General features: G+C 41.3%; 1 protein-coding gene across 1 annotated transcript in view; it reads right to left on the bottom strand.

The window, feature by feature from the left end:
• LOC101570576 (transducin-like enhancer protein 4) overlaps positions 1–26,532 on the bottom strand; it is a gene marked incomplete at its 5' end in the record, with an annotated part of 147,795 nt that overhangs the window by 61,040 nt on the left and 60,223 nt on the right. Inside the window, 2 exons of the mRNA XM_023722988.1 lie at positions 13,876–13,892; positions 15,219–15,423. Of these exons, the coding sequence (XP_023578756.1) occupies positions 13,876–13,892; positions 15,219–15,423 (222 nt within the window). The remainder of the gene's footprint in view (positions 1–13,875; positions 13,893–15,218; positions 15,424–26,532) is intronic.

A 26,532-nucleotide genomic window follows, 5' to 3' on the forward strand; every position in this document is an offset into this window, starting at 1 on the left:
AAGGCAGATGAAAGGAGAAACCATGACCCCAGTTAGTTCACAGTGATAATCCTCAGCCTAGGGAACTTGGTTTTCATGACTAATCCTTTTAGGTCTAACCTTTGCTGGGCATTTTTCACTACCACCCAAGCTTCACAGGGCCAGTCTAGTAGGCCAAGTGGAAAGCCACTAACTGCCAAGCCCCTGGCCTACTACAAGCTTCCCCTTGCTGAGCTCAAAGTGCATCCTTTCTTTTACTAGCTCTTCTGATGGGTATAATACAAGGTTAGAGTTTGTAATGGTGTATTTTTAAAAGCACAGTTAGATATTCATAAACAAACTACAAAGTACAGTTTAAAGGTACCTGTTCCTAATATTTTATATATTTTAGAACCTGACTAATTTTGATTAAAATGCAACAAAAATTCATGCAACAAAAATTATTCTGAGATGTTTTAACAGTTCCAAGTTCTACTTTCCCTTTCTTTCCTCTAAGATATACAGCCTGTGAAACTTCACAAACCAGAGGGCAAGTAAGTGGCTCTGAGTTGGGCTGGGCCCTTGGCTGGCTGAGGGTCATTTCATGGGATCAAGTAAACGGGCCTACAGTGACCCACCCACCTCTCCAACAAAGCATTGTGAGCCAGAACCCTGAGACTCGCTGCCTGCCCAAAGCCCTGGGCCCAACTCCAGGGTATCCCCTGACGCCTTCTGGGGCCTCCCTGGGCAGACTGAGCTGCACCTTTGAAGGTACCTTAGGCTGCAATGAAATTTGAGGTAAGAACCAGGTGTCTGCAAGGAAAAAGCAAAGGGGAGAGCCTAACTGAATACAGCAATGAACTCTCAAAGCCTAACAAAATATTTTAAAAAAACGCATTCTGGGGGTGCTGAGAGCCATGTCAGTGGGTACATCCACCACCCTTTTCGATTTTGAGACAGTGTCTCACTAAGTCTCTACACTGTCCAAGTTGGTCTGGAACTTAAAATCCTCCTGCCTCAGCCTCCCAGAGTGCCAAGAGTACAGCTGCACACAAACACACCTGGGTAGGGCTGACAAGTTATTCATGAAACCTACTCTTTCAGATCATCCTGAAGGTAGAGCAGATAACTAGATATTTATCGTTTAAAGACTAGGACACACACTGTGATGACCTCCCTCTGGACTCCTTCCCTGGCCCCACAGATATTGGGCATAGGCCCCACAGGATGTTCAGCAGGTAGTTTTCAGTAGCACTATCTTAAAATGTTGAAACCACAAGAGAATTTTTTTCTCTCCAATGCTTTGACTTTTATTGATCACATATCCACAACAGTAATTAAATTGTTGATTACACTTCTATAACTACTTTCAAAACACAGTTCAAAATAAAACTCAAGAATTACTGCTCTTTGCCAAGTTAGTATATACAGCAATGATAAAAATAGGAATGCTAGAGATGTTTTTCTTCTACACTATGTGTATTCTCCGTTTTCTAGCCTTCAAACATCTAAGCTGCAAACTCACTGCTGCTGAGACTCACTGTCAAACACAGCGGAAGGAACAGCAGAGATTCACAGCCGGTCACATGCAACTCTTCTCCCTCCCATACGGCCAGCTCATTCGCCACTGCTTAAGGCTGGAATTTTCAGCGCTTACCTTGAGGGTCTATGAGTTTTTAGTTCATGGCATAAAGAATGTGCTTCCTAAAAACAAACAGTAGTTTAAGACACAAGAAACAAAACTTGAAAATTCTACTTCCTTCTGAAGGTTTCTAATGTTCCCTGTAACTGTTCTATTTCTGAGGTTGGCTTCAAGTAACAACGAAAAGTTGCCAACTTGAAAAAATACTTTTGAAAAGAGAAAATACCATCTGAGCTGAATAAGAGAAGCAATACAACATTTTCTCCCCCTAAATTAGAGAAACCATCTGAAAAGAGAAGGTGTTCAAATAGATCAGATGGCAGGGTTGTTTTTGGTGTGTGGGGGAGAACCATAGTCCAATTGTTTTGCTGATTCCCACAAAACACTTTCTGAATCTGAATAAAATGCACACATGCAGATGGGAGTCTACGAAAAGTCACCACCAGCATCACCACCAGTGTTTGTTCCATGTTTGCACGTATTTGCACATCAGCTCTGCCAGCCTCCTGGAAAGACTGCCTTCCAACGTAGGCCTCCAATCATCGTAAACCAGTAGAATTTCGGACTCAAAAGTAGTGAAGTGGAAAGAGCCACTAATGGGTTATATTCTACTCTGAAGACAGCACATCTTAGTGCTATACTTTCACAAGAAAATTATTTGAAGAAAAGGGCGGTTTACAGTATTTACTATGTACCCCACTGACATGAAGCGGGCCTGTTGGTCTTCCAGCTCCCAGACCAATACCCACGAACTTTAAGTACTTCATTTAGACTACACTGCTCAATTTTCAAGTTCAACTATTAACACCAACAGGTTTCAAAGTCAGAACCACTAAAATAATTTTTGGTTAATTGTCTCTCAGAAAAATCAAGAACTATTTGTTGAGGTTATTGGTTGTTTTTGACACAGGGTTTCTCCTTATAGCTAAGACTGGCTTCAAAACTCATAATTATGCTCAGTCTCCGGAGTGCTGGGATTGCAGGCATGCATACCGAAAAAGTATTCAAAGGAAAACAGAATTAACAAGTAATTGTCCCTACTCAAATGCCATTCAGTATTAATGGCAATCAAGCAAATCAAATCATCCTTTTTGTCTTAATGCATTTACTAAATAATTTTTTTATATTCAATATTAAACAAATAGACTACATTCACTGAAATATTTCATAGGTTTTTTTTTTTTTAATTCTTTGCCATGAAGCAGAGTATAAAGTCATAAGGAAGATGGGGGGGCGTGTCATAAAACAGCAGAGGAAGAAGAAAAAAAGAAAACAGAAGGAAACTAAAAATGATGGCTGAGCACCTTCCACTGAAAGGCGCTGGACACAGCAGCACCAGTGCACAGAGCTGTACCCTGCTGGGAGCAGGAGGCAGCAGCAAACAGGAGAAAGTCAAGTCCAGGCCCATGTTGCTTCCCAAGGGCAAAAATGAAAAGTCCCCTAAATAACGTCAGACTATGCTACGGCCAAGTTTTATTATCAAAAGACTCCAGCTTTAGCATTCATGTCAGGGGTCCTAGACTGGTGCCAGTCCAATGTGGCTTAGTTATAATCTCCAAGGAGGGGGCTGGGCCAAGGATGTGGAACAACTCAAAGAGATTCAAGTTCTAATGACTGTGGCATAAAAACACAAGTGATTATTTTAGTGTTTGCTGCAGATTATTTTTTTAGGGCAGCCCAATAATGTCCAGATTGACTAGAAAATTTTTCATTCATTTTCCCATGCACCAGAAAGCAAGCTAATCACACCCTGCCAAGAGTGCTGTCAGGCTAAGTCCCTCTGCTGCTGAATGCACACCCAGGGTAAAGCTCCCTCCACTTTCCATCCCACCACACGCTTTAGAGTAAGGCCCCAGGGACCACTCCACATCACCCCTCCACAGTGACACAGGCACCAGCCTGGCTGGCCCAATCAAGGCCAAGAAAAGACCAAACTAAAAAAGATTAATTCACAGATGTTCATGCATTTCACACACACTGTGCCCCATGGTCTGTTGCTAGGGCAACAGGAGACCACCAGTGCGCACTTTATTGGCTTTATGAAGTGCGTCTCGGGGACTATAGTCCGAGAAATGCTGCATAATAATAGTGTGGCTTTTCTGAAGCCTTGTTTTGTGCTTATCCACGTTTAACCTTCTGAGTATTATAAAGAGCACCATTATATTTAGCGTCCCGCCCCTGTCCCCCACTCCCACTACAATGCCACAGTTTTCTATCTGGAAACATTAAAAATGCATATTGTAAGGGTCCATTTTGGGAAAACCCATGTTAAACTGCTCAACCAGTCCCATGACAAGGAACAAAAGGTTCAAAACTATTTAGAAATCACTGTATTAGTGCAACTGACCATACCATGCCCCCGAACCCTCAGTCGCAAAGCTGAGACATACACACGCTCATCATTTTCTAAACACCCAGAAGCTAGCTTCTGCTACCAGGAAGTCTACTTTAACAGGACGGAACAGCAGAAGCAGCAGGCTCATCTGGCCAGTCTCAGTGCCATCCCAGAGAACATTCCACCACTGCTGTAGGTTTACTGCATGACACATGGGGCTATTATTGGTCACTTGATGGGTGGCTAGTGACATTCAAAGCCTAGGTTTTAAATTTTGTTTCCTGTTGACTGATTTTTTAAAAGTCTCCCATGGTTAATGGCTACCATATTGGACTGCAAAGCCTTTAGAGGTTTGCCAGACAACTAAAGTTTTTAAAAAACCCTGCAAAGCTGTTGCTTCACACTTCCAGTTTCTGCTTGATTCAAAATAATATATAACTTCAAGTAAACATACACAAGACAGACAGTCTCACTGTGCAGTTAGACAAAGCCCTCCACACCAGGTCCCATCACTCAATCAGTCTGGATCTATGTAAAGAGGCCCAGGGAGCAAGACTAAGTCCCCCGCCCCCCTTCATCCCCACCCAGGTTGAGAGGTTAAAATCACAAATGTCACAACTCTCAAGGCAGTAGCACAGATCAAGTGTTAATCTAAAGGGAGGGGGTGGGTGCAGGGGAGAATATAGGCTGGCAGCAAGAAGGGAAGAGCTGGGATGAAGAGGAGAAAAATAAAGCCACTGAATAGATCAATAGACGCAACAGCTTACATTCAGATTCACAGGAGAAAGAACACACTGAGACAATCATTTCCTGGGAAAAGCTCAAGCCTAATGAGAATTTACTCTGCTCCTTTATGCAACAACCAGCCCTTTTGTGGATGGGCTTCCTGACTGACAGGAACCCGGGGCCCCTTAATAGGATTTCCATATTATTTCCAACACCTGCCCAGAAGTTATTTGTTTACATTGAAGGAGGCAAGATTCTCAAATCAGACATCTGCTTCTAGTTCAGGCATATCTTAGGAAACCATCTAGAAAGCAGCTTTGTTACCATGGTGACATTTTTATTTTCCTCCTTTAGTTGGCTCCAAACATTAGCATTTCCAATTTTATTTTGTTGTTCAAAAGGCCAAATGTCGCTCAAGAAAACAGGAGTTTTAGAAAAGCTAAATAGAATTCTCAAAATTTTCCAGATTAAAACGACCATAAGGAGGAATAAATAAAAACTGGGGAGTTATTATGTTGCCTATAATGTCTCTTATTGGGTGGCATCAAAAACTTATTCTCCACCCTCAATCCTTTTTTTTTTCCTCAAATCTGAGCAGCCAGAATCTCAAAAAGGTACCAATTTTAAAAAGACTTCATCCTTTAGAGTGTAATATAATTAAATCATGAGACTATTTACACACACACACACACACACACACACACACACACACACACACCCCAGGTTCCTCATCAGATTTAGGAAAGTTCACTTACAGTAAGTATACTGAAGACATTTTAACTTGCATCTTAATGTCTGCAATTCAGTAAAAGGAGAGACAGGAGAGGGAGAGAAAAGTATCAGCTTTTCACACTGGTAGCCAAAGAGGGGATGAAACAGTCAACCGTGAAAAAAGAAAGGTGGACAGTGTGTGAGCACGCCGCGTGTGTGTACACTGCCTGCCTTCCAGCACGGCAACACTAGGTGCACCGCCGAACGCAGGGGCAGCAGCATGGTACAGCTTCACCATGTACAGCTATCTCCAAATAAACAGCAATTTCTTAAAAGCAGTAACAGTAGCTACAGCCTAAAATGGGTTTTAAAGCAGTGTATTTTATTATAAATGGAAATATTGGATTTGTTTCAGTTAATCAACACTATGATAAAGGAATGTGACATACTGCTTAGTATTTTGGTTCAAACAAAAACAACTACTCAGTTGTAATTCTTAACATTTTGTTTAATCTAAGCAGCATTAGTCTTGAAATCACTGTATTAATTTGACATAACAGCAAATATATTTGAAGAATTCAAAAAGTACTTCTCGGGCCCCAGGAAACTTCCTAACAGTCCTTCCATCATTAGGCCTGCTGGCATAAGGCAGTTGCCATGGTAGTAATTATGCATGATTTTCCAAGTCCAAAACTAGGACTCCTTTAGTGGTGATCCCCAAGCGCATAAGGTTTTAAACACAGAAAATAGGTGTTAATTCATAAAATTAGAGAACAAAATACACAGTTTAGAGAAAAGCTAAGTGGCTGACAATGGTTTATCTCTAAATGTGCCCCCAAAGCCTCATGTGGCCATAGGTGGGGCTTTTCAGAGGCTGTTGGATTAGAATGGGTGACAATGACAGTAAGCATATGATGGGGTAATCTAAGGGCGGTAACTGGGGGGGGGGATATAAAGGACAGAAAGAAGGCTGCCTCTGCTGCTGCCGCTTGCTGATTCGCTGCCTTCTGCCTGCCATGACCTGTTTTTCCTCTACCATGCCACCCTGCCTGCGAGCAGCTGACTGTGGGCTGAAACCTCTACAAACTGTGAGCCTTTAAATTAATCTTTCCTCTTTTAACCTTGGGTATTTTGCCTCAGCATGAGAAAAGAAAAGCACTATGTGTTGCAGAAATTCAGGATAGAGAAAAGTATGACATCTTTCCAGGAGATTTTATGATCATTTCCACAGTTACTATAAGAACATAGATTTAAAAAAGAAAAGACTATCAACAATTCTTGGGAATATTTTTACTGGGAGAATTATCTACCCTTTGAAAAACAAATGTTTTGAAATTAAAGTGCCAGTTAAATAAATCTTGCACTTCTCTAAAAACTTTTAAAATGTCAAAACATGGACTTAATGGTATTAATTTAGAACTGTAAAATGCATTGTAATTAAGAGCAAAGGCAGGATGAAAATGTCTAGTAGCAGAGTTCTAGTATAAGGGAGAGAAGAATGAAACCACCTTTGCCTCGAAGGGCTGGGGCAGGCAGACCTGACAAACAGCTCAGCCCTGGTAATTAGTAGTATTTGTTCTGCTTCAGCAGCCTAAGGAGAAGGGAGCCACCAAATGAGTGCTTCTGCCCCAGTCACACCCGGTCCATTCAGGGTCACCACCTGAGGACCAGCTATGCCCCAAAGACAGGCACTCATCTGTCCCATATACAAACCATCACTGTTGGTGGAACGAGGGCACCTGTTACATTTCACACAGCTTACGTGGCTAGAGGCAGGGATCAATTCATACTGAACAAATTTCTGCATTATAAACCAACAGAATGAAAGTTCTTGATTGTTCTTTGGTAAGGTAACAACACACTGTAAAACACATGGTACAGACAAACACCTCTTTTTTATTTTCTCAAACAGCTCTTTTCAATGAAACAACCATAATACTAAAATACTTAATCTCAAATTAACATTGTATTTTAATTTAGGTTTGTATGTACGTGTTGACAAACAGTGAATGTTTTTAATTAATTTTATTGAGAAACAAATAGCAATGAGACAGTTTCAAAGCTGATTAGGCAGTTTCAATAATTAATACATTGTGTATTGTTTTCACAGTGGTTATTCATAGTACAAGATGCAGACAGGATATCCTGCCCAAACACTATCAGTACAAATCTTTCTTCTCATTGAATTAAGAGAAAGTAGATGTTTATCGATCCTAGCTATTTTGTATATACAGATACAGATACAGGTCCTTCATTTGTATCCCCTTTTTTGGTTCAGTTTTGTCAGAGATGGGTATTCCCTTGCCATTTAAATATTGCAGGTGCATGAATTCAGCAAAATAATCCAATGTAGTCCAGTAGCCCATAATAGCAGTGGGTTATCTGTAGGACTGACAATGTCAGAAGTTTGAACAGTGATTTTTACCAATATCAATGAGTAAAATGTCTAGGAACCTGTGTTCATTATCATCAGAGTCCTGTCTGTGTCTTTTGTGCTATACATACACACTATAATGTGTTTGACATTTTAAAATAATGTCCAAATATAAGACTGGCTTTTTCAAGTGTATTTTCAAATAAGACTGTGAAAAATATATTAAATACCCCTATTTCCTTATGGCTGGCTTCCTTGGTTCCTCGTACCCCATTAAGATTTTTTCTCACTACATTTTTGAGTAGCTTGAAGGCAGGAATCTTCATCTTTTTTGTGGAAAAGTGTTAGAGGAAAAGCAAGGATTAGTCTGAGAAGAAAATTACTGAATTAGCGAGTATCATAAATATTCTAAAAGGTGGGACTCAGATGAATAGAGAGCTACGAATTACCACAACAAAATGGCACTGACCTTATTTGGATCTAATTTAATCAGATCACTGTCCCCTTGCACTGAGGATTAAACCCAGAACCTTTAGCAAGCTAGGCAAGCACTGTACCTGTGAGCTACATACTTGGCCCCAAGTTAATTACTTGAAATAATCGAAGTTGAATTATAGGGTAGATATAAGGAGATATCAAGTAATTATTTTTACTAAGAGATTAAAGGCATTACGGTAATCTAAAATATATGACCATTAGTTAGAGAAATGTGTTTGCTTTACACAAAGTATTTGAGGGCACAGGGCATATTTACTTGGAATTTGCTTTTAAAATGAGGTATGATCAAAAGTACAGTGAATGTTTACTTTTAAAAGTAATCATTACAGTAAGATAATCATAACAGTGTCATTAATGTCCTTCCAAATGCTCCCCCTTGCATTACAAGCATCCCTTTGTTCTTGTCACTTTCTAAAGCAGTTGTGGGCGTCCTCACTTGTGACTTCCAAGGCAGGATCAAAAACATAGCCAGTGCCGCTGCTGAGTGTCACCAGTGCCAAGGCAGGCTCCTAAGAATATTAAGCATGTTCTCAGCTGCCTTGTTTTCCTGAGGTAGCACCATGGGGCTTGTGGCTCGTCCCCAAAGTAGAAATGATCATGAAAGGTAAGCTTTCAAATCAATTCAGGAGACTGAGGCAGCCACAACAGTAGAACTGTAGACATGAAAGTGGGCTCACAGAACCGCTTCAGAAGGTGGCAAAAATGATGGCAGGTGTGTCCACAGCCAGAAAAGAGTTCCAACGGGGATTAACAGCAATGGATCTTTTACTGTAATACCTTTTAAAAATTTAAACATTTATGCTGGGCATGGTGGTGCATGCCTATAATCAAAGCACTCAGGAGATTGAGATTGAAGGATTGTTGTGGAGAAAGAAATAGATGAAAATGTATTTCAGTATTACAACTCCTACACACAGGCACTGGATGCATGTAAGTTCTTTGTTTTACTGGCTAGATAAACATTTTATACATGTATATACATATATATTTGTACTACATTAGTACTTTGTACTCATGCTTTTAATAACAAAGAATAAGACTGAAATATTCAAAGAGCTTTCCTGAGAAGGACACTACCTATGTGACCTCAGGCAAGGCCTTCACACCTTTAAAACTTTCACAAGGAATGAAATAAAGTAAGTGTGACACCAATTAGGCAAAATCTAAGGTAGGCATTACACATGCAGTAGATCAGAGAACCTCTTCAATTAGTGAAGATCCAGGGAAAAACAGGTGTTAAATCCAAGTCCACTACAGTTTGCCTTGCTTGTTTTGCTTACTGTGATTTATTGATTTCACTCAGTCCTTTCTTTTAAATTGAGCCTTCCATAATTTCACATCTTTGATTGTTTTACAATGTGTCTTTTTAGTCGGCAGAAATGCACATTTATCTAAGGAAGAAGCTTTCTCCTGAAAGGAAACATTCCTATCTTAAGAGAGTATATGAGGGGAAGGGAGTGTTAAACCCAAACTTTGTGGGCCCCCTATTTCCTCTTTAAAGGGGCTTCTTCTCTGCACTGCAAAGGGTTAAACATGATAAAAGCACACTCCTTCCACACAGTATTCTTCGTGACAGGGAAAGCAGGTGTGGCGCGAACAGCCAGGCACGCAGGTTACACAAGACCTTGGCACGGCACCTCGACCAAGAAGCTTTCCTGTGCAAAGCGAGCTGGCAAGTAGGACTGATAATTCTAATTCAGGCTAACGACCGACTTTCACCTGTAACACCCAGCTAATAAGGCAAAAGTGCTTTCCTGCTCTGAATCACACACTTCAACCTGCACACAAAAATAACCTTCTTCTAATTTCCCACTGATAAATCTTTATTGCTAACAGAGAGTGACAGGGAAAACAGAATTGCAACACGTGATGCTTGAGTTGCCCACCTCGAGCAAACACCAACATACAGAGCAGAATCAACAGGGACCGCCTTAAACACAAGTAAAAACAAACCATTATGAAAGCCTTTCCTCAACTAAAAAAGAATTCAGAGAGGATAAAGTTCACATACACACGCCCACAGAAAAAGCATTTAGTTTGAAAATCATATGCAAATTTTAAAAAAGCGCACTGTCCAGACTCATTATACTAGCAAAAATTACAAAAGCTATGGAGCTTGCTATCGGTGCACTAACAACATACTCAAACATGACAGTCAGTGTTTTAAATTGGTATAGAGATTTTGGAGATCAATTTGGGAAAGCACAAGTCAAGTGAGAGAAGGTTACTGCCTCAAGATAGCAGATGACATAGACCGGAAGTGGATGCAAAAATAAAAATGGACAGTGGCAGCAACTTGGGAGAAGTCACGGAGCTAATCAATATTTGAGGACAATGAATTCTGCCACTTGAATGTAAGATAAGTCTTGATTTTGGTGCCTACATTAGAAGTGTGAGAACACTAGAGGCTCTGGGAGGGTAACAAAACTACAATTTCCCAACTTCCTACCAAGTTTTAGGCAATTGGGCCTTCCACGTTCTGAACCGTTACCCATATTTCAGCCCTTCCTGGATGAACATTGAAGAGGGATCTGAGCTCTGGTAACTCATGGCACATGACCCTGCTCGTGAACCAGCACCTCCGGCCCGACCGAAAGGCTCCTGGCAGCACGGGGGACGCCAACTCTGATGCCACCCATTTCCACCCCTGCACTCTCAGCAGGAAGGACTGGCAGTGTGTCATCAGTTCCAAGAGAAAGCCCCACTTAGAACAGGAACCCAGCCTGTGGGCTTGCCCAAGAGCTAAATTTGGGCTTTCTATCCTACCATTAAGGGTAAGAGTAGACCACAGTCTGAACTTCTCACTAATTTCAGGCCTCAACAGTAACACACACACTGGCCACAGAGTTTTCCTGGGTAGCCAGTGACTGATAAGCGAGGTTGCAGGGGTCATGGCCCTTATTTCAAGAGCCCTGCTCCATACACTATTCTAGTTTCTTTTCGCCAAGGAACTAGATCCCTGGACTCCTATGGCACTTTCTCCCTAAGGTCCATATTTACCTTCTACACTTGTTGAAAAACTTTAGATAGAAGTCTGCAAATAACAGGCTTAGGACTGAACTTGGCTACTAGAGCTACAGAAAACAAGATCAATAAAGCCAATAGTGTGTGATTTAGTGACCACAGAACTTCTGAGAAAAGAAAAAGAGGGAAAAAGTCCAACAATTTAACAAGTGATTTCTTTCATTTCACGTGGCACCTAGAAGTTAAGCATTTTAATCACCTGAATCTTTACAGTAAGCTTAAAGTTGTATTTCATACACTACCCTGAAATCTGCCCTGTTTAATAATCTGTAAAATCAAGAAAACATTTTAAAGTGTCTCTCACAATTAAACTCATCCACGACCCTGTATAAATCAAAATTTTGCTACCATATCAAAATGTTACAATGGGGCTGTATAACACTGCCCACATCCTCATTACATGCAACACTAATTACTACCAGCAGATTTGGAATTTTCTGCACATTAGAGGCTTTTAGAGGAGCTATAAAAAATTTCAGGCACCATTAATTTAAATTTGTATTGAAATTTCCTTTTGACAGATGGCCAAAAATTACTTATTATTTAGAGTACCAGAGCTGCCTGTTTGCACATTAGAAGAGGAAAGGGAAAAATTAAAAGCAAGAAGGAAATTTATGTCACGTTCATTACCTGTTAAATGTTAAGGAGCATTATCCTCTGTGAATAAATTATTTCATACAAGCCCAATTCCAGCTGCAGGCAACCAGCACACTCTGACTGATAAAAACCCACTCCAGTCACAAGGTGACAATCTTAAAAGCCCCTCCTAACCAGGAACCAGTTAGCAGAGGGTAAGGATGATCAACGGAATAAGCAACAGGGCTGCTTTGCTGAGCCTCACTGGCCACATTTAAGAAAATCAGCAACTCCTTCGCCTCACAGATCTAAGGCATCACAACCCAGACGTGATAAAATGCAACTGAATTTGAGAATACCCTTCTCCCCACAGTCACCATTCCATAATAAATCAAGGCGAAACCATCCACTTCCAATTCCTTTTTGTTTTTCCCCTGGCTTCTAGCTACCAAGCACTTATAGACTCACTGTGAATGATTACAGAAGACTTTAGAATGCACCCAACTCTCGCATGAGGAAATCTAAAATGTAACTGACATAAACATGTGCACCACAGTATAAATATTTTCAGTCTGCTAGGCGTGGGGCATGAGGAGGCTTTTGCTTAATTCACTGGCCTGCCTAGAGGTATATAACACAAGAAACCAGGGGATAGTTTAGAGCACAGCCTCAGGATAACCAGACAGGCTTTCCTAGGGCTGTTAGCAATTTTCTGGCCACTGCCCTTGCTTGTGTGGAGTACTTAAGTTTTGTTTTTTTTTTTTTTTTAATCTAAGTATACACACACACACACACACACACACACACACACATATTTCTATAATATAATGCATACAGTTTCAATTGTAAATGTTGATATTCATATGGAATTGCAACGTCCTTTCAAATAAAACTTCTTGAAGGGTAAAACAGATACACTCAATTTGTATTTTCCACTATTTATGGGGGAGAAAAAAAACCCTTAAAACTCTTAGAAATGTTTGTTTTATTGTAAAGGACAAGAAGTAAACAAACAGATTGTTGCAGGGAAAGATTTTAGTCCTCATACACATAGTTGAGTTAAAAACTGCAAGAGATTTGACTAAATTCCACAACATTAAATATTGTAAAACACGAAAGGAGAGCTGACAGAATCTATAATTTCGCTACAAATGAGAACTGCCTTTTCTTTATAATCAAGAAGTAATTCAATGACACATGCAACAATCATGCATAACACAGTAGTGTGTTTACATTGCAACTGGCTCAAGTGACCAAAGCAACTTTCAATTTTCACACCACTCACTTCTTCTGAAGGCAGAGTGCTTCTCCCATTTACTCAGTAAAGAACTCAAGTTATCTTTAGCATATCTCACCCTGACCTTATGTAAGCACATACAAGCCATGACACCCTAAATACCTTCCCTGTTTACCTACTACTTTTCCATAAAGAGATACAGCAGGTAGATAAGACAATGGCAAACAGAGAGAATTAACTACCACAATGGAAACTATGATGTTAAAAAGAAAAAGCAATAGCTTTCTAGTAAACAGCAATGCTTTTAAACAAATGGCATTTTTAAAAAATGTCTTTTGGGGTGCTAGGGATTAAACCTATGACCTTACCCATGCCAAGTCTATACTCTTCCACTGAACTATATGTCATCCAAACAATATTCTGGAAATAAATTTTGTAGAATAGAATTGGTTTTGAAATGAAACTGGTATGCATTTCCTTACAAACCAACTTATTTATGTCTCTTGTTATTATCTTATAGCCAAAGCCCAAGAGAAGTTATTCTTTTTCACATGAGAAGATACAATAAAATGAGCAATATAAGCCTGATTTTATAATTAAACTTTGCTCTCCAAATCTGATTCTGGTAGAGAAATTGAACCATATCTTCAAAAATAACATCCCAACGCTGGAAAGTCAGCTAACTATTTGGTAATAGCTCACCATATTAAACCTCAAAACATCTATGATTTGATTTCTCCCAATCACTTAGAGCCCTTTTAAACATTGCTTTATTTGTACATTTTGAGTCCTACCTTGATGGAGTCTCTGTCTACAGGCAAGACAGCAGCAATACAAGCAGATAAAGTGGCGGGAAGAAGGAAAAAAGAAAGTACCAGTTAGTTTACACAAAATCATGCATTTATCAAATTTGGTTTCTGCTAAAAAACAAATCGCACAGCTGTCAGCTGTGCTACGAAGTTAATTATTAATACGACTCTACCAGATTTCACAAAGCACCATTCTACCTTCGACACAATTTCCGAAGGACCAAAGCTGGACCTTATTATTTGTGTATCTTAATGATTTTTCCACTTATAAAAGTATTTACATTCATGAGTCAACTCTGTACCACAGCATTAAGATAACTGGAAGGCAAATATTACAGTGTTTCTAACATAAGAAACAGTAAATTTATGCTTATGTGATAAAATAATTTACCCAAGATTATAATGCATGGTAACTAACAACACTGAAACAGGAGTAGATATGAGCTGCTAATTATGAACCATGCCCTGCAGACCAATGAGCCACCCATGTGCTAGGTAAATTCCCAGAAAGGAATACTGCAAGGTAATCTTGCAATTTTTTTTTTTTTTTTTTTAAAGGAATACTGCAAGGTAATCTTGCAATTTTTTTTTTTTTTTTTTTGCCATTGGCTATTATAGATCATTCATATTGAACATATAAACATAGAGCCACACCAAAATTTCTCTGCTCCATCATCTTCCTTAGGGAAGGAAGGAAGCTAATTTAGAGGAAGCACAACTGGCCTTTAAATCAATTAATGGCATAAGCAATTGTGTTATCCTTATTGGAAGAAATTAAGATAGATTTAACACTTCCACGCAGACTAGGTGAGAGGCGTAGTTAAGCCAACTGACTTCATTAATTCGCCTTCTACCTTCTCAATTACTACATTAAGAGAATTATTTCCTTATCTGTGCGATTTTTATGGCCCTGTGTAGCTTTGTTGGATTTATAATAATTGATCTGGCCAAATAGAGAGTGAACAAACCATTATCAGTAAGTCTTTCCCCAAAATAAACCTGGTTACAATTAGTAATTAATGGAACACACGGCTTCACCCGCTGGACATCACAGGACTTCATTACTGATTAGGACTTGGGAAACAGCAGTAAGTAGCAAGGCAGCAAAGGCAACAGGCCTCTCTGCCTCTAGGGACTCTATTTTTGCCAGCCGCCCAAGTGTCACTTGGCAAATGACTGCTTCCAATCATGACTTCACCTTCCAGCAGAAATCCACTGTTTGGTCCACTGGTAAAATTTAACTCAGAGACAGCATCAACAGTGGCATCCAGAACCTACCCTCAGCATCAGGTGGGCAGAACCAGCCTGACACCCAAGTCACGGCTCACCTCTTTGGTGATCATTGTCGTGGTGCTTCTTCTCGTCTTTAATTGGAAGATGGGACTGACCTCCCAGGGCACTGGAGAGGGCCAGAAGCCCGGCACTGCTGCCAATGGGCGGGATGGCAGGCGGCTGAAGCCCCGACGGGTGCGGCGTTAGCGGTACTGGCAGACCATGTCCATGTGACAAATGCTGAGCCTGGAGTTGTTGCTGCTGTGAACAACCAGACCCAGATATTGAATTTGTCCCCGACATTCACTCCTTACCCCCTCCCCAGAAAGGAGTGGCAAATGGAGAGCAGAAAGGCTAGCACTCAGGAGGGAAACACTTACCCCAATATATGCATTTCTGAAGAAGTGAGGGAAAGATGTGGAATTGATAAAAGCTACCTTTCTTGCTCTGATTTGGGCATTTTGGACATTCAGTGTAAATGATATATTTTTTTTAAATGACAGCTAAATTTTAAGAGTTGCAAAATCACATCTTTAAAAATCCCCAGTATTTTGTTTTTTTTTTAAAAAAAGTCTAGCTATCATACATTTCTAATCAAAACATATACATGAATAACTGTTAAAGCAGTTATGTTAAACAAAAAAAGCTGAAAATTGAGAAAATTAGTGTTAAACAGTTCTCCCAGAGCCACTGCACAGCATGCGGCAGAGTTAATTTGAAAGAGAAAACCTGAATTAACAGCCCAGAAAAGGAAGCTGGTTGCAGCCACCGTTTTTAAGCCCTTTAAGTGTCCTCAGCGGTACTTGAGTAAATTACTAAGGAAAATCTAATGTAGCAAGGCTTGGGTCCTCCTGTAGGCTTGCTCAATAACGCTGAAATAATTGGGCACTCTGCGCACGTTTAGTGATGCTCGAATGAAAAGCTAGAGGCCTGCCCTTGTACTCTTCTCTAGCGGCCGGCTCTATGTTGTGACAGGTTTATTTGAGTGGGACTGTGATGCATGCACCAGTAACTGGGCTGACAAGAGTTTGAAGTCATTTTTACCAGCACACTGGCAACACAGAGAAAGCCCTCGAGAGGCTGGGATGGGAGTGCTTGACCTCAGCAAGCGGCCTCGAGCTCTGCTGCAGAGGAGCTGCTTCTTCAGAGGGAAAAGGGGAGGCGGAGGAGGAGGAGAAGGAGGAGGAGGAGGAGGTGGAGGAGGAGGGTCAGGAGCAGGAGGAGGATTAGGAGGAGCAGGAGGAGCTGGAAAAGCAGGAGGCGGAGCAGGAAGAAGGGAAGGAAGGGCAGGTGGGGGAGGAGGAGGAGCAGCAGGAGCAGGAAGAGCCAGAGGAGGAAGAGTAGGAGGAGCAGCAGGAGGAGCAGGAGCAGGAGCAGGAACAGTAGGAAGAGGAGTAGGAGGAGCAGCAGGAGGAGTAAAAGGAGGAGCAGAGAAGGAGCAGAGGAGCAGAGAAGGAGCAGAGGAGGAGGAGAAGGAGCAGGAGGAGCAGGAGGAGCAGGAGGAGCAGGAGGAGCAGGAGGAGCAGGGGGAGCAGGGGGAGCAGGAGGTGGAGCAGGAAGAAGGGAAGGACGGGCAGGTGGGGAAAGAGGAGGAGCAGCAGGAGCAGGAAGAGCCAGAGGAGGAAGAGTAGGAGGAGCAGCAGGAGGAGGAGGAGCAGGAACAGTAGGAAGAGGAGTAGGAGGAGGAGCAGGAGGAGTAAAAGGAGGAGCAGAGGAGGAGCAGAGAAGAAGCAGAGAGGAGCAGAGAAGGAGCAGAGAAGGAGCAGGGGAAGCAGGGGGAGCAGGGGGGGCAGGAGTTAAATCTCTCAACAGGAACCTCTTTAGCTGCAAACCACGCTAACAATACTCCACCAGAAAAAGTGCTGGGTGATTCTCACACTTACATTTGTAGTGTTTAAATGTTAATTCCTGCCTTTAAATAAATCACTTTAGGCCTAACCTACGATAGCCAAAGAGTTCCTGTTGCATTTTTCTTTCTAAGCAGGATTTCATGAAGCAGCTTCTAAAAATTTAGCACAGTAACAAGGGCTTTGAAACCTTTCAAAGAAAATAATGAACTTTTCTGTATTTTCTCAAATTACTTTTCAATTTCTACTATATCTGACCATCAAAGCCAAAGTATAATATCAATTATTTTCTCCTTTTTACTTTTCTCCTATTTTCTGGCTACGAGCACTTAAAATATAACCAGTACAATGAAGGAGAGAAGCCTGAGCTAACGTACACCAAACTGAAAACGCGAACAGTTCTCAAGCTCCACCACCAACCGACTGCACCCCTCATGCAAAGCCCTGGCAAAGGTTCTTCTACATGGGTAGTCTTGGAATTAGGTAGTTCTTCATTTCATAGACAAAATCATCTTTATGTTTCTCTACATACTGTCACTTAGCTATCGCCAAAAAAGTACAAGCACACAAGTGTATTTTCTAAGTGTGTAAAAATAACATAAAAACACCAAACAAAAAATCTATGTAAATAAGTGGCAAATCTATTTCAAAACTTTGTTTGAAGTATTGGCAGGAAAGGGTTCTTTTTTGTCTGAATTCTCCTAATATTTCACATACACTTTGTACCCCTGAGTTCAACGGGAGGGAAGTTCCAAGAGCCAACACAGGTCTCTCTTCTATCTCCCTCCTAGATTCTCAACTTTTGAGTCTGGTGTGCCACAACCTAACCCTAGGTAACTGCAGACACTGAAACAATCATACAGTATTTGACATATTAGCAGATGCATTTCATTAAACATTTAAAGAATAGCCTCTCAGTCAAAACCAATTCCTTCAAACTACCTCATTTTCCCATTAGATCAGGTGCTTCTCAATGGTAGAAAACTACAACCCAGACTGTTGTGCACACAACATTGACAGTAGAGATTTCCTGAGCTCCTCAACTGATCTGACCTCAAAAGAGTTCTCAGAAGGCCAGACTGGTCTCCCCTCCTTTTGCCACTTTAGAAGAAGGCTCTTTTTCTATCCAGTCCTGACCGACTCCGGCCTGCACAGCCACATGATCTTTTCTCCCATTGCTCCTTCAATTCTTCCCCTCTCCCTCACATCTCCTAGATGTCCTCCATCACTGACTATGTCCTTCCAGTTGTACGTACAATACCAGAGTTGCTGACATGTTGCTGCAGATGATACACCCAGGTAGAATCAACAGAACCTGAGGCAGCACTTACTCAGGGCAGAAACAATACTACCATATTTTATTTTAATCACTTTTCATGTTCTCTGGTGCCCCTCACGGAGTGCTTACGCACAACTGCCATTTGACAAATTTAATGAAAACAACATCCTTTTACCATCTTCAGGCATCACACAGCTACACCTTTAAAGACTTGCATCAACCCACAGATCCCGCTGCTTGCCAGCGGCCTGGCTACACACAAGCACTTCATACCCTGTCCCTGGACCCACTGTTCTCATGAAACTGAGGGCCACCCACACAGACTGATCCAGGACTTCAGTTTTATCTCTAGCCTCTCGGGGGCTGAACCCTTCAGGATGAAATTCCAAGGCTTCAAACCCAGAGGCAATTTCCATGGTATTTCCTCCGTTGTACTTCCTACAGGGCCTTTCTCCTTCAGTCCTAGGGTGCAAATTCACATCCGCACCCGTCTCCTGAGCTTCCCTGCCCTTAGTCTAACTTCTTGCTAGACGATTCTACGTGGCAAGTCAGCATTTCCTGAAAGTGAGAATATGTGTGACTAAGGCTCCCAGGCCATACACACTGGCTCGGGCTATCAGTCACCATTTATTCTGTATCTCTAAATTCACAATCAGGGACTCTGGTGAATTTTCAAACAATTCCTTTTGTTTCTGTACTGTGACAAGCCCTTCACTCCACGTGGGGCTTGTAACCCACATTAGCTCAGGTCAACTCCACCGAGCCTGTACTGTATCCCTGAGAGCAGGTCATACTGCCATCAATTCATCTCATTCACGTGTTTCAGAAAAACCCCCATGTGACATATCTAAGTTTGACTCACTTATCTCAGTGTAGCTCATGCTTTACAATGCCTCTTCAAACACCCTGTCTGTCAATTACCTTACAGGACTCATTTGTTCACAAATGTTGCTGTCTTACAAAGATTATTCTTTACTTCCAAAAACAACAGATCCCCCCTTTTTCTAAAATTAAAAGTTCAAGTTTCTTAGCATTCAAGTTCGCCTACAAACTAGCATCAGCGTAACTCTGCACACCCACGCGCCATGTTATCCGGACAATATCCTAATCACCTGGGCTCAAGCCCTGAGACTACCTGGCTCGAGGCCTCCAGAGCATGAAGGCCAAGGCATATGATGACACTTTACAGCCCAAGACAGCAGGGACAAAATTGCTACTCTTATAATTGTCCCCCAGTGACTAAGTAGTTCTTATTCTTAGTGTGTATTTCTTATTCTAGTGATAGGAGAAACTGATGAATTTTAACTATTTTCTTGTAGATGGTTTTCTCTTCAGAATTTAAAATGAAACTAAATAAATGAAGATGTTGTCAATTATACACTTTCATCTTGAAAATTTAAAAGTGAACAGCAACAACTTAAAGAGACATTCTTGTCATCAAACTTAAGACCTTGGTACCTCCATATGAAGAATATATATTTCTACTGATGGGCTTTAATTTAATTGCTAATGTTGAAAGTATAAACAGGTCCAGGTACAACTGTCACTAATCTTTCCCTAATTTTATGAACTCAAAATTATTTATAGATCCACATATTCACAGGCTTTCATGAGTTCAGTTCCTACAACAGAGTTCCCATATAACCTTGCTTCTACTCCTGCTAACATTTTATGTAACCAGAGAATTCATCCAAACAAAGAAATTAACACAAGCACATTATTACTATTAACCAAACTAAAAATTCATTCAGGCTTCCCTAGTTATCCATTAATGCAACTTTTGTGTCTTAGAACTCAAATCTGGATATTACCTACAGAGGTTTCAATTTTTCACTTACTGTATCAAAAGTCCTTTCAAAGATCTTAGGGATGGCAACAGAATACCCCTTGAGCTTTAAGAGGGAAAATAAAGTAAACGGTGTATCATAAACCCATACAACAAGGTGGCCATTATTATGAGTGCAAAATATCAAACAAAACATATTGAGTGTGACACCGTGCAGGAAAGGACCAATTTTCATCTTAATCCTTTTATGCTTAGTGTTCCACTTTTGGAAAACCCATGAAACAACATAATATATTTTTGCAAAATTTTTTAGAACTGCAATCTTTGGCATAAATGGGATAAAATATGAACTGTAAGTTTGAGATTTAATCTCCTCAAAAGGTGTATGGGAAAAATAGAGACATGGAACATTACAGATACTGCAATGTTACAACTTGTTTTAAAATGCTTTCATCACTAAATTCAACTTTTTTCTGGATTTATTGGCTACAATAAACTGCTCTGTTAATTCCTCACTGCAGAAACTAGAACTAGAGTGTCAGGTGTATTACAATTGATAATGATGAGTCAATAAGGCATTTTAGACCGTCTTTACACAAAAGCAGTAAGTCATCAATGGCATAATCTCTCCATTGAAAACATTCTAAATTTATCAAATGTCAACTGCTTGGGCAATCTCAGGCGCAGGGGACCATGGTTCAATTCTCAGCTCCACAAGCCACACCAGACTCACCCTTAAGGCAGCCTAAGCCAGAGCTCCCCAACAGCCCCCCCAAAAATAATCCTTCTCAACTTTGGGCTGGGGAGATAGCTCAGTGGAGTAAGTGCTTGCCTGGCAAGAGCAAGAGCAAGGTCCTGAGCTCAATCCCTGCTACCACCAAAACAAAAGGTCAAGAAATGTTCAAGAATTAAATAAAAAGAAGAGTAAGCTGTCCTGTCAACAGAGGAAAACACTACGTAGATTCCTAGGAATCTGGTTTTTCCAGATGTGACTTCAAGGCGCTGAGGTAGTGTGATGGAATGGACTGCCTACAAAACTGGAAGCCACAATCCTCGGATCTCTGCCCACTCTGTGCTAATCACAGGGCAATTAGCCTGCAAAGGCTTCCCACTCTCTACCACCACCACACTCCTAAACATAAAAAACGCTCTCCTTTAAAGACCAAAGGAAGGCAAATGTAGGAGTTCGTAGTTCAATACACATCTGTTGTTGAAATATAAATCAGCACTCTAGATAATTACAAACCATCAAATTAAACATACTTTCACTTTAGATAGGACAAAAAAGCCAAGCAAGCCAAAGAATCTGGATTCCATGAACTGCAGAGCCAATTAAACATCACAACAAATGTACTCTACGCTATGTAACCATAACTGAGGGAAAACCTATGCAAAAAAAAAAAAAAAAAAAAAAATTGATATCCAGGCAAAATTCTTCCCATCAACCTTTCTTAAGAAACTACCATCTCCTGATGCCTTATTTCATCAGAAACCACCAAAATCCATACATTAAACTACAACACAAACCAAACTTTCTTTTATCCTCTCAATAGGCATTCAAAAGAATAAACATTAAAATGGAACAAAATTTAAACTTAGGCAAGTAAGTACTCCATTAAGATAATTATAATTAATTTAATTTTGAAAAATAGCCAATAATTATGCAGCAGTAAGGTGGCAGACACAGCCTTAATTCTCTTAATAGCTTTGTACTGGATTTTCTGTAACAATGTAAAAAACAATTCAAATTCACATAAAAAGGTCTTTTGAAATGCTGGCTTTCTGTCAGTGAAATGAAGAAGGCCCTTTCGTGGAAGGGTCCCCCAAGTGCCTGATCACCGGAAGCTGGCTGACTGGAAGCGCGAGCGAGCAGGAACTGGTGAGGACAGAGCGGCAGCAGCTGCTCCCCTGGGAACTGTGGACACCTCCACCTGGCAGCCAGGCAGCGCGGTGGATGCTTCCTTGGTCACCATCCCTCATCTCTTCCACGCTCTTAACAGAAGAATCCTCAAAGAGCAGCATCACCTTTCACAGAAGCAGTGATATCCTGTAGCAACGGACCCAGTAACTGCCTCTGTCTGTATTTCTTTTTAGAAAAAGAAAAGAAAGGAAAAGCGAGCCTGCTATAATTGTGCCTGAGGCAAAAGGCTATCTAAACTAAAGGGCCATGTCAAAAGGATGGTCCCCACTGCCAAACCACGAGACAAATTCCCAGCATCATAAATGACTGAATTGGATCATAGTTTTCTTTTTTAAAGAAAAAGCTTCCAGAATAGAGACCATGATACCTGAGAAAGCAAGTGGAACTGTGGGCATTCTGAGGCCAACAAGAGAATGGCTTACAGGGCAGCCCTGGCTCTGAAGTCAGGGCCAGCTGGCTCCCCGACACACACCGTGCTTCCACCAACAAGTCGAGCTAGGCACACGGAACACATGTGTCCTCATCCAACCAGAAGTCGCTCTTCCAAGAGAGCAACAAGGTGGCCCAAGCAGCCTAGAGAGGAGCTGCAAGGAGGAATCGACAGGCTCCGAGACAGAACAAGCTCAAGATGAGGCTGGTAACTGCACCCCTGGCGTATGAGAACATCCTCTGATCTGGACAAATCTGCAAAGATGGTTTTTGTTTGTGGGGGCTGAGCTGAAAAAGGAGCTCCTTTCCGATAACACTCAAGAAGCGCCATAGAGTGGCACCACAGCCAGGCAGCTGGATCCCTTGCCATTTGTTTGAACAAGTGCTAGTCACTTGGTGTTCCTCAGCCTTATTCTGCACAGAAAGTGGGAGCAGTAGTAAACCCTAGCCCTCAAGGTTGCTGGGAGAATTATATGAGATGTACAATTATTCAGGATACATACACACACACACACACACACACACACACACACACAAAGAACAAACAAGGCTGTACAGGATAATACTAATTTAAGAGAAAAAAATATTTTAAAATTTACTACTTCACTATTCCAAGTTATTGACTGCTCCAACACAGGTGCCAAAACTACTGGGTAAAAGCTGCTGGAAAACAGGTCATTCACACTGTCAAAATATCACCTGTAGACTACCTAGCTTCACCAATAATGTAACACGCAGTCAATTAGGTGGTGTTCCTCTTAAAAACAAATAACCAACCTGAACCTAAATTTGTCAAAACAATAAAAAAAATCAGGTAAATACCTAATTTTTTTTTTTTTTTTTTTGGTACAAAGAATCGAACTCAGGACCTTGCACTTTCCAGGCAATCACTTGTGCCACTGACCTCTATCTCCAGCCCCAAATACCCAAATTATGGATGAGTCCAAGGACAGGGGTGCAATCTTTCAAATGCGAACATCACCACACAAAATGGGTGCGAGACTTAAAGAAAAATTGAGAGAAAACAAGAAAGGTGATCTTTGTGTATGAATCCTGGAGAGGAGGGAAAATGGTGAGGAATAAAGCTGCATCAAGGATCTTCCTTGGACAACTGGAGAAAAATGACAGAGAACTACCCCGCTGGAGTAGGGACTGTATCACACTTCTGTGTGTAGGACGGTGTCACGCACTGCAGTACTGGTGGGTTAAATCGTACGACCGTCTCTTCCTTTCCAACAGTTCAGCACTTAGAAAAGTACATGAGTACAAGGATGCAAGCAACACCGCAGAAATGTCACCTGGTGAATCTAATTGATGAGTACATAGTGTTTGCTCGATTGCTCAAATTCCCCATAGTTGTGGTGGGCACTGAGTATCAGATGGGCTCTTCCTGCCCCAGGATCGGAGTTCTCTGCTTACTTAATAGACACCTCTACCAAAAGCTAAAAGTTAAAGTAGTACATGGGAAGAAGCAAGAGAAGGAGAACAAAGGAGAAACTTTTCAAACTGAACTCATCTGTAACTCATTCGCAATGGTTTGCAACACGGGATTTACTGCAGGAAAACGATATACATTTAGAGCAGTCCGTGAAAGATTATTACTGAAAGAATGAATTCCTCATGCTAAACAAACCACAGAGCTCTGCAGGCCTCAATATATCTGGATAGGTCATAAAAGCAAGACAAGTAGTAAGAAAAGCAAAAAAACCTTCATGAGACCTGCGCCAAAAGCTCCACTATCCCAAGTTAGCGTTCCACGCACAGAGAGATAGCCAAAGAACAAGAGAGAAAAAACCCAAAACATTTGATTTACTAACCTTCCCATGGATGTTCCTGTTAGGATTTTTTCTAAATTGGTCTAAAGTTTAATGGAAAAGGGACATCTAGGCATATCAGTAACAGAAATACACTTTCCTGGAGGTTTGTTTACACTAGAGAAAAATTTCAGAAATCGCACTGTCTTACTGAAACCAACAGTCATTCAAGTTACCAAGCAAAGGGATTATACTCAGCAAAAGGCTTCCCACAGTATTTTTAAAAACCAGAACTTGATCCTAGGACTCAAGCAATGGAATAAGCCTCAGAAGCCATCTAAGTGAGCAGCTCTGCAACACTGTCACAACTTACACACGTGCTGCACATGGGCACGCACGTGTGTATCTGCACAAACTTCAAAGGAGAAGAAATTCATGATACCGAACATGACTATGTGCAGCACACTGTAATATCTAATATATTTTTGTTTTAAAAAATGCTGAGTAACCACAGCCAGGGAACTGATTTCACTGCACACCCACACAACGCTCAAGGTGAAATGTGGGAACACTGATCCAGGCGAGCACCAGCAAGTGCAACGTCCCAGGCAGGGCACAGGCACGGGGAAGCAGCCTCAGCACGAGGACGAACCACCCAAAGCCGACCACCCAGCCCAGAGAGGGACCTGCTGCCCTGTGGGGTCCTTCCTCAGCAAGGTGGCTAATCTTTCATCCGTTCAAGTCAACTGAGCAGCCCCTCTGCGGTGGCGACCTCTGAAGCAACACCTGCCAACTGGCAATGAGAGAACCTTGCAGGGAGCTAAGACAGCAAAGGGAAAAGCAGCTGCCCAGAGCAGAACAGAACAGTGCCCCAAGACAGGGGCTAGCACCAGGGAGGGAACAGGATGCCTGCCGGCCACCGAGACACACGGAAGACAGGCACAATGCGAGCATGCGGGGAATCAGCGCGCAGGACAGGACTGCAACTTCCATTTAAGAGTCTCAAGAGCTCTGGCTGTGGTGCAGTTTTGAGGGGGTTTTGTTTTGTTTTTTTAAGTTGAACTCTGAGTTGCTCTTTAACTGGTACCACTGGATCATAACCATCTGTTTGGTTATACACGCTGTGAACACCTTCTTCTGCTTTTTGCCTTGTCTTTTCTAGAAGACATCTTTTTATGAATACATCTTACTCATCACAACTGAGTAATAAACACTATGAATCTTTTCCTTTTTTTAACAGCTTGAGCTTTCTGGAACCCTTTTAAAAACCTTACTCTATCCTGAGATAATTTTTTTTTTCACCCAGTTTGTACTGGGCAGGGGGGAGTTTTAAACTGTACACACAGGGTGGGGTTGGGGATACTTCCAGGAGTGACTTGTATATATAATGAGATCTATAAATTCCTCTTCTATTTTTCCTAAAAGAATAGTGTCACTGGCATTTAACTTTATCCCTACTGATCTATGTGGGCATATGTGAGTACATCTACTCCCGAGCACGCTTTTCACTGGCCTACAGAATGACAATTATCTTTTAAGCTACAGCATATAAACTAGATGTGGCTGGCTTAAGTTACAACTACTAACCACTGCAAACTCAAGTGTGTAAAACCAGCTTCAGCCAGGGCGCTCAAAACTTTGTTTTCGAAGTTGACAATTATGCGTAAGACTATATCTGAGAAAGGCAAGAAGGGAAGGCAGGATGGCAGCTACAAAGGCATGCAAGGGTTCAGATCAAAAGCTGGCGCATGGTGGATGGGAGCCCTGACACTATGGACTCTGAAGTGGAGGAGGGGCCAAGTCAAGGCGGCTAGGTACAAAGAAGAGGTGGGAGAATACCAGGGAACCCAGGCTCCCCTGCACAGCTGTGCTGCCCCTGGACACCTGGGTGGCTGGCTACAGCATTTAGTCAGACGGTCAGCAGAGAAGAGGAATGGCTGCACAGGAACAATTCTGTCCTACAACTTTCCCCCTTGGGTTAGAAAAGTTATGTGAAACTCAAGTAGAGTAGAAAGAAATTTAAAGGCAAATACAATTTTACCAGCCAAGGAATACACTGACAGAATGTTGGTGGATCTATGTATGTAGTATTTTTCAGGGTACATATAAGCATTTTTAAATGAAAATAACATCAAACTATTTTATAGGTTCGTCTATTCCTTCTTTTATCTCTTTGTATGAGTGCTTACTTAAGTGGTTACTTCCATAGATATGTAAGGACAGACACTATGGCACTAAAGTATAAACACATTAAAACTAAATTTAATTTAATGTACATTCATATATTAAATTTAAGCACATTATTAACACATACATATGTTAGTGTAGTTTTTTTTCAAGCTAGAAAATATCCA

The sequence above is a fragment of the Octodon degus genome, unplaced genomic scaffold (genome assembly GCF_000260255.1).
Source record: "Octodon degus isolate 3935 unplaced genomic scaffold, OctDeg1.0 scaffold00095, whole genome shotgun sequence".
In the NCBI taxonomy this organism is placed as follows: Eukaryota; Metazoa; Chordata; class Mammalia; order Rodentia; family Octodontidae; genus Octodon; species Octodon degus.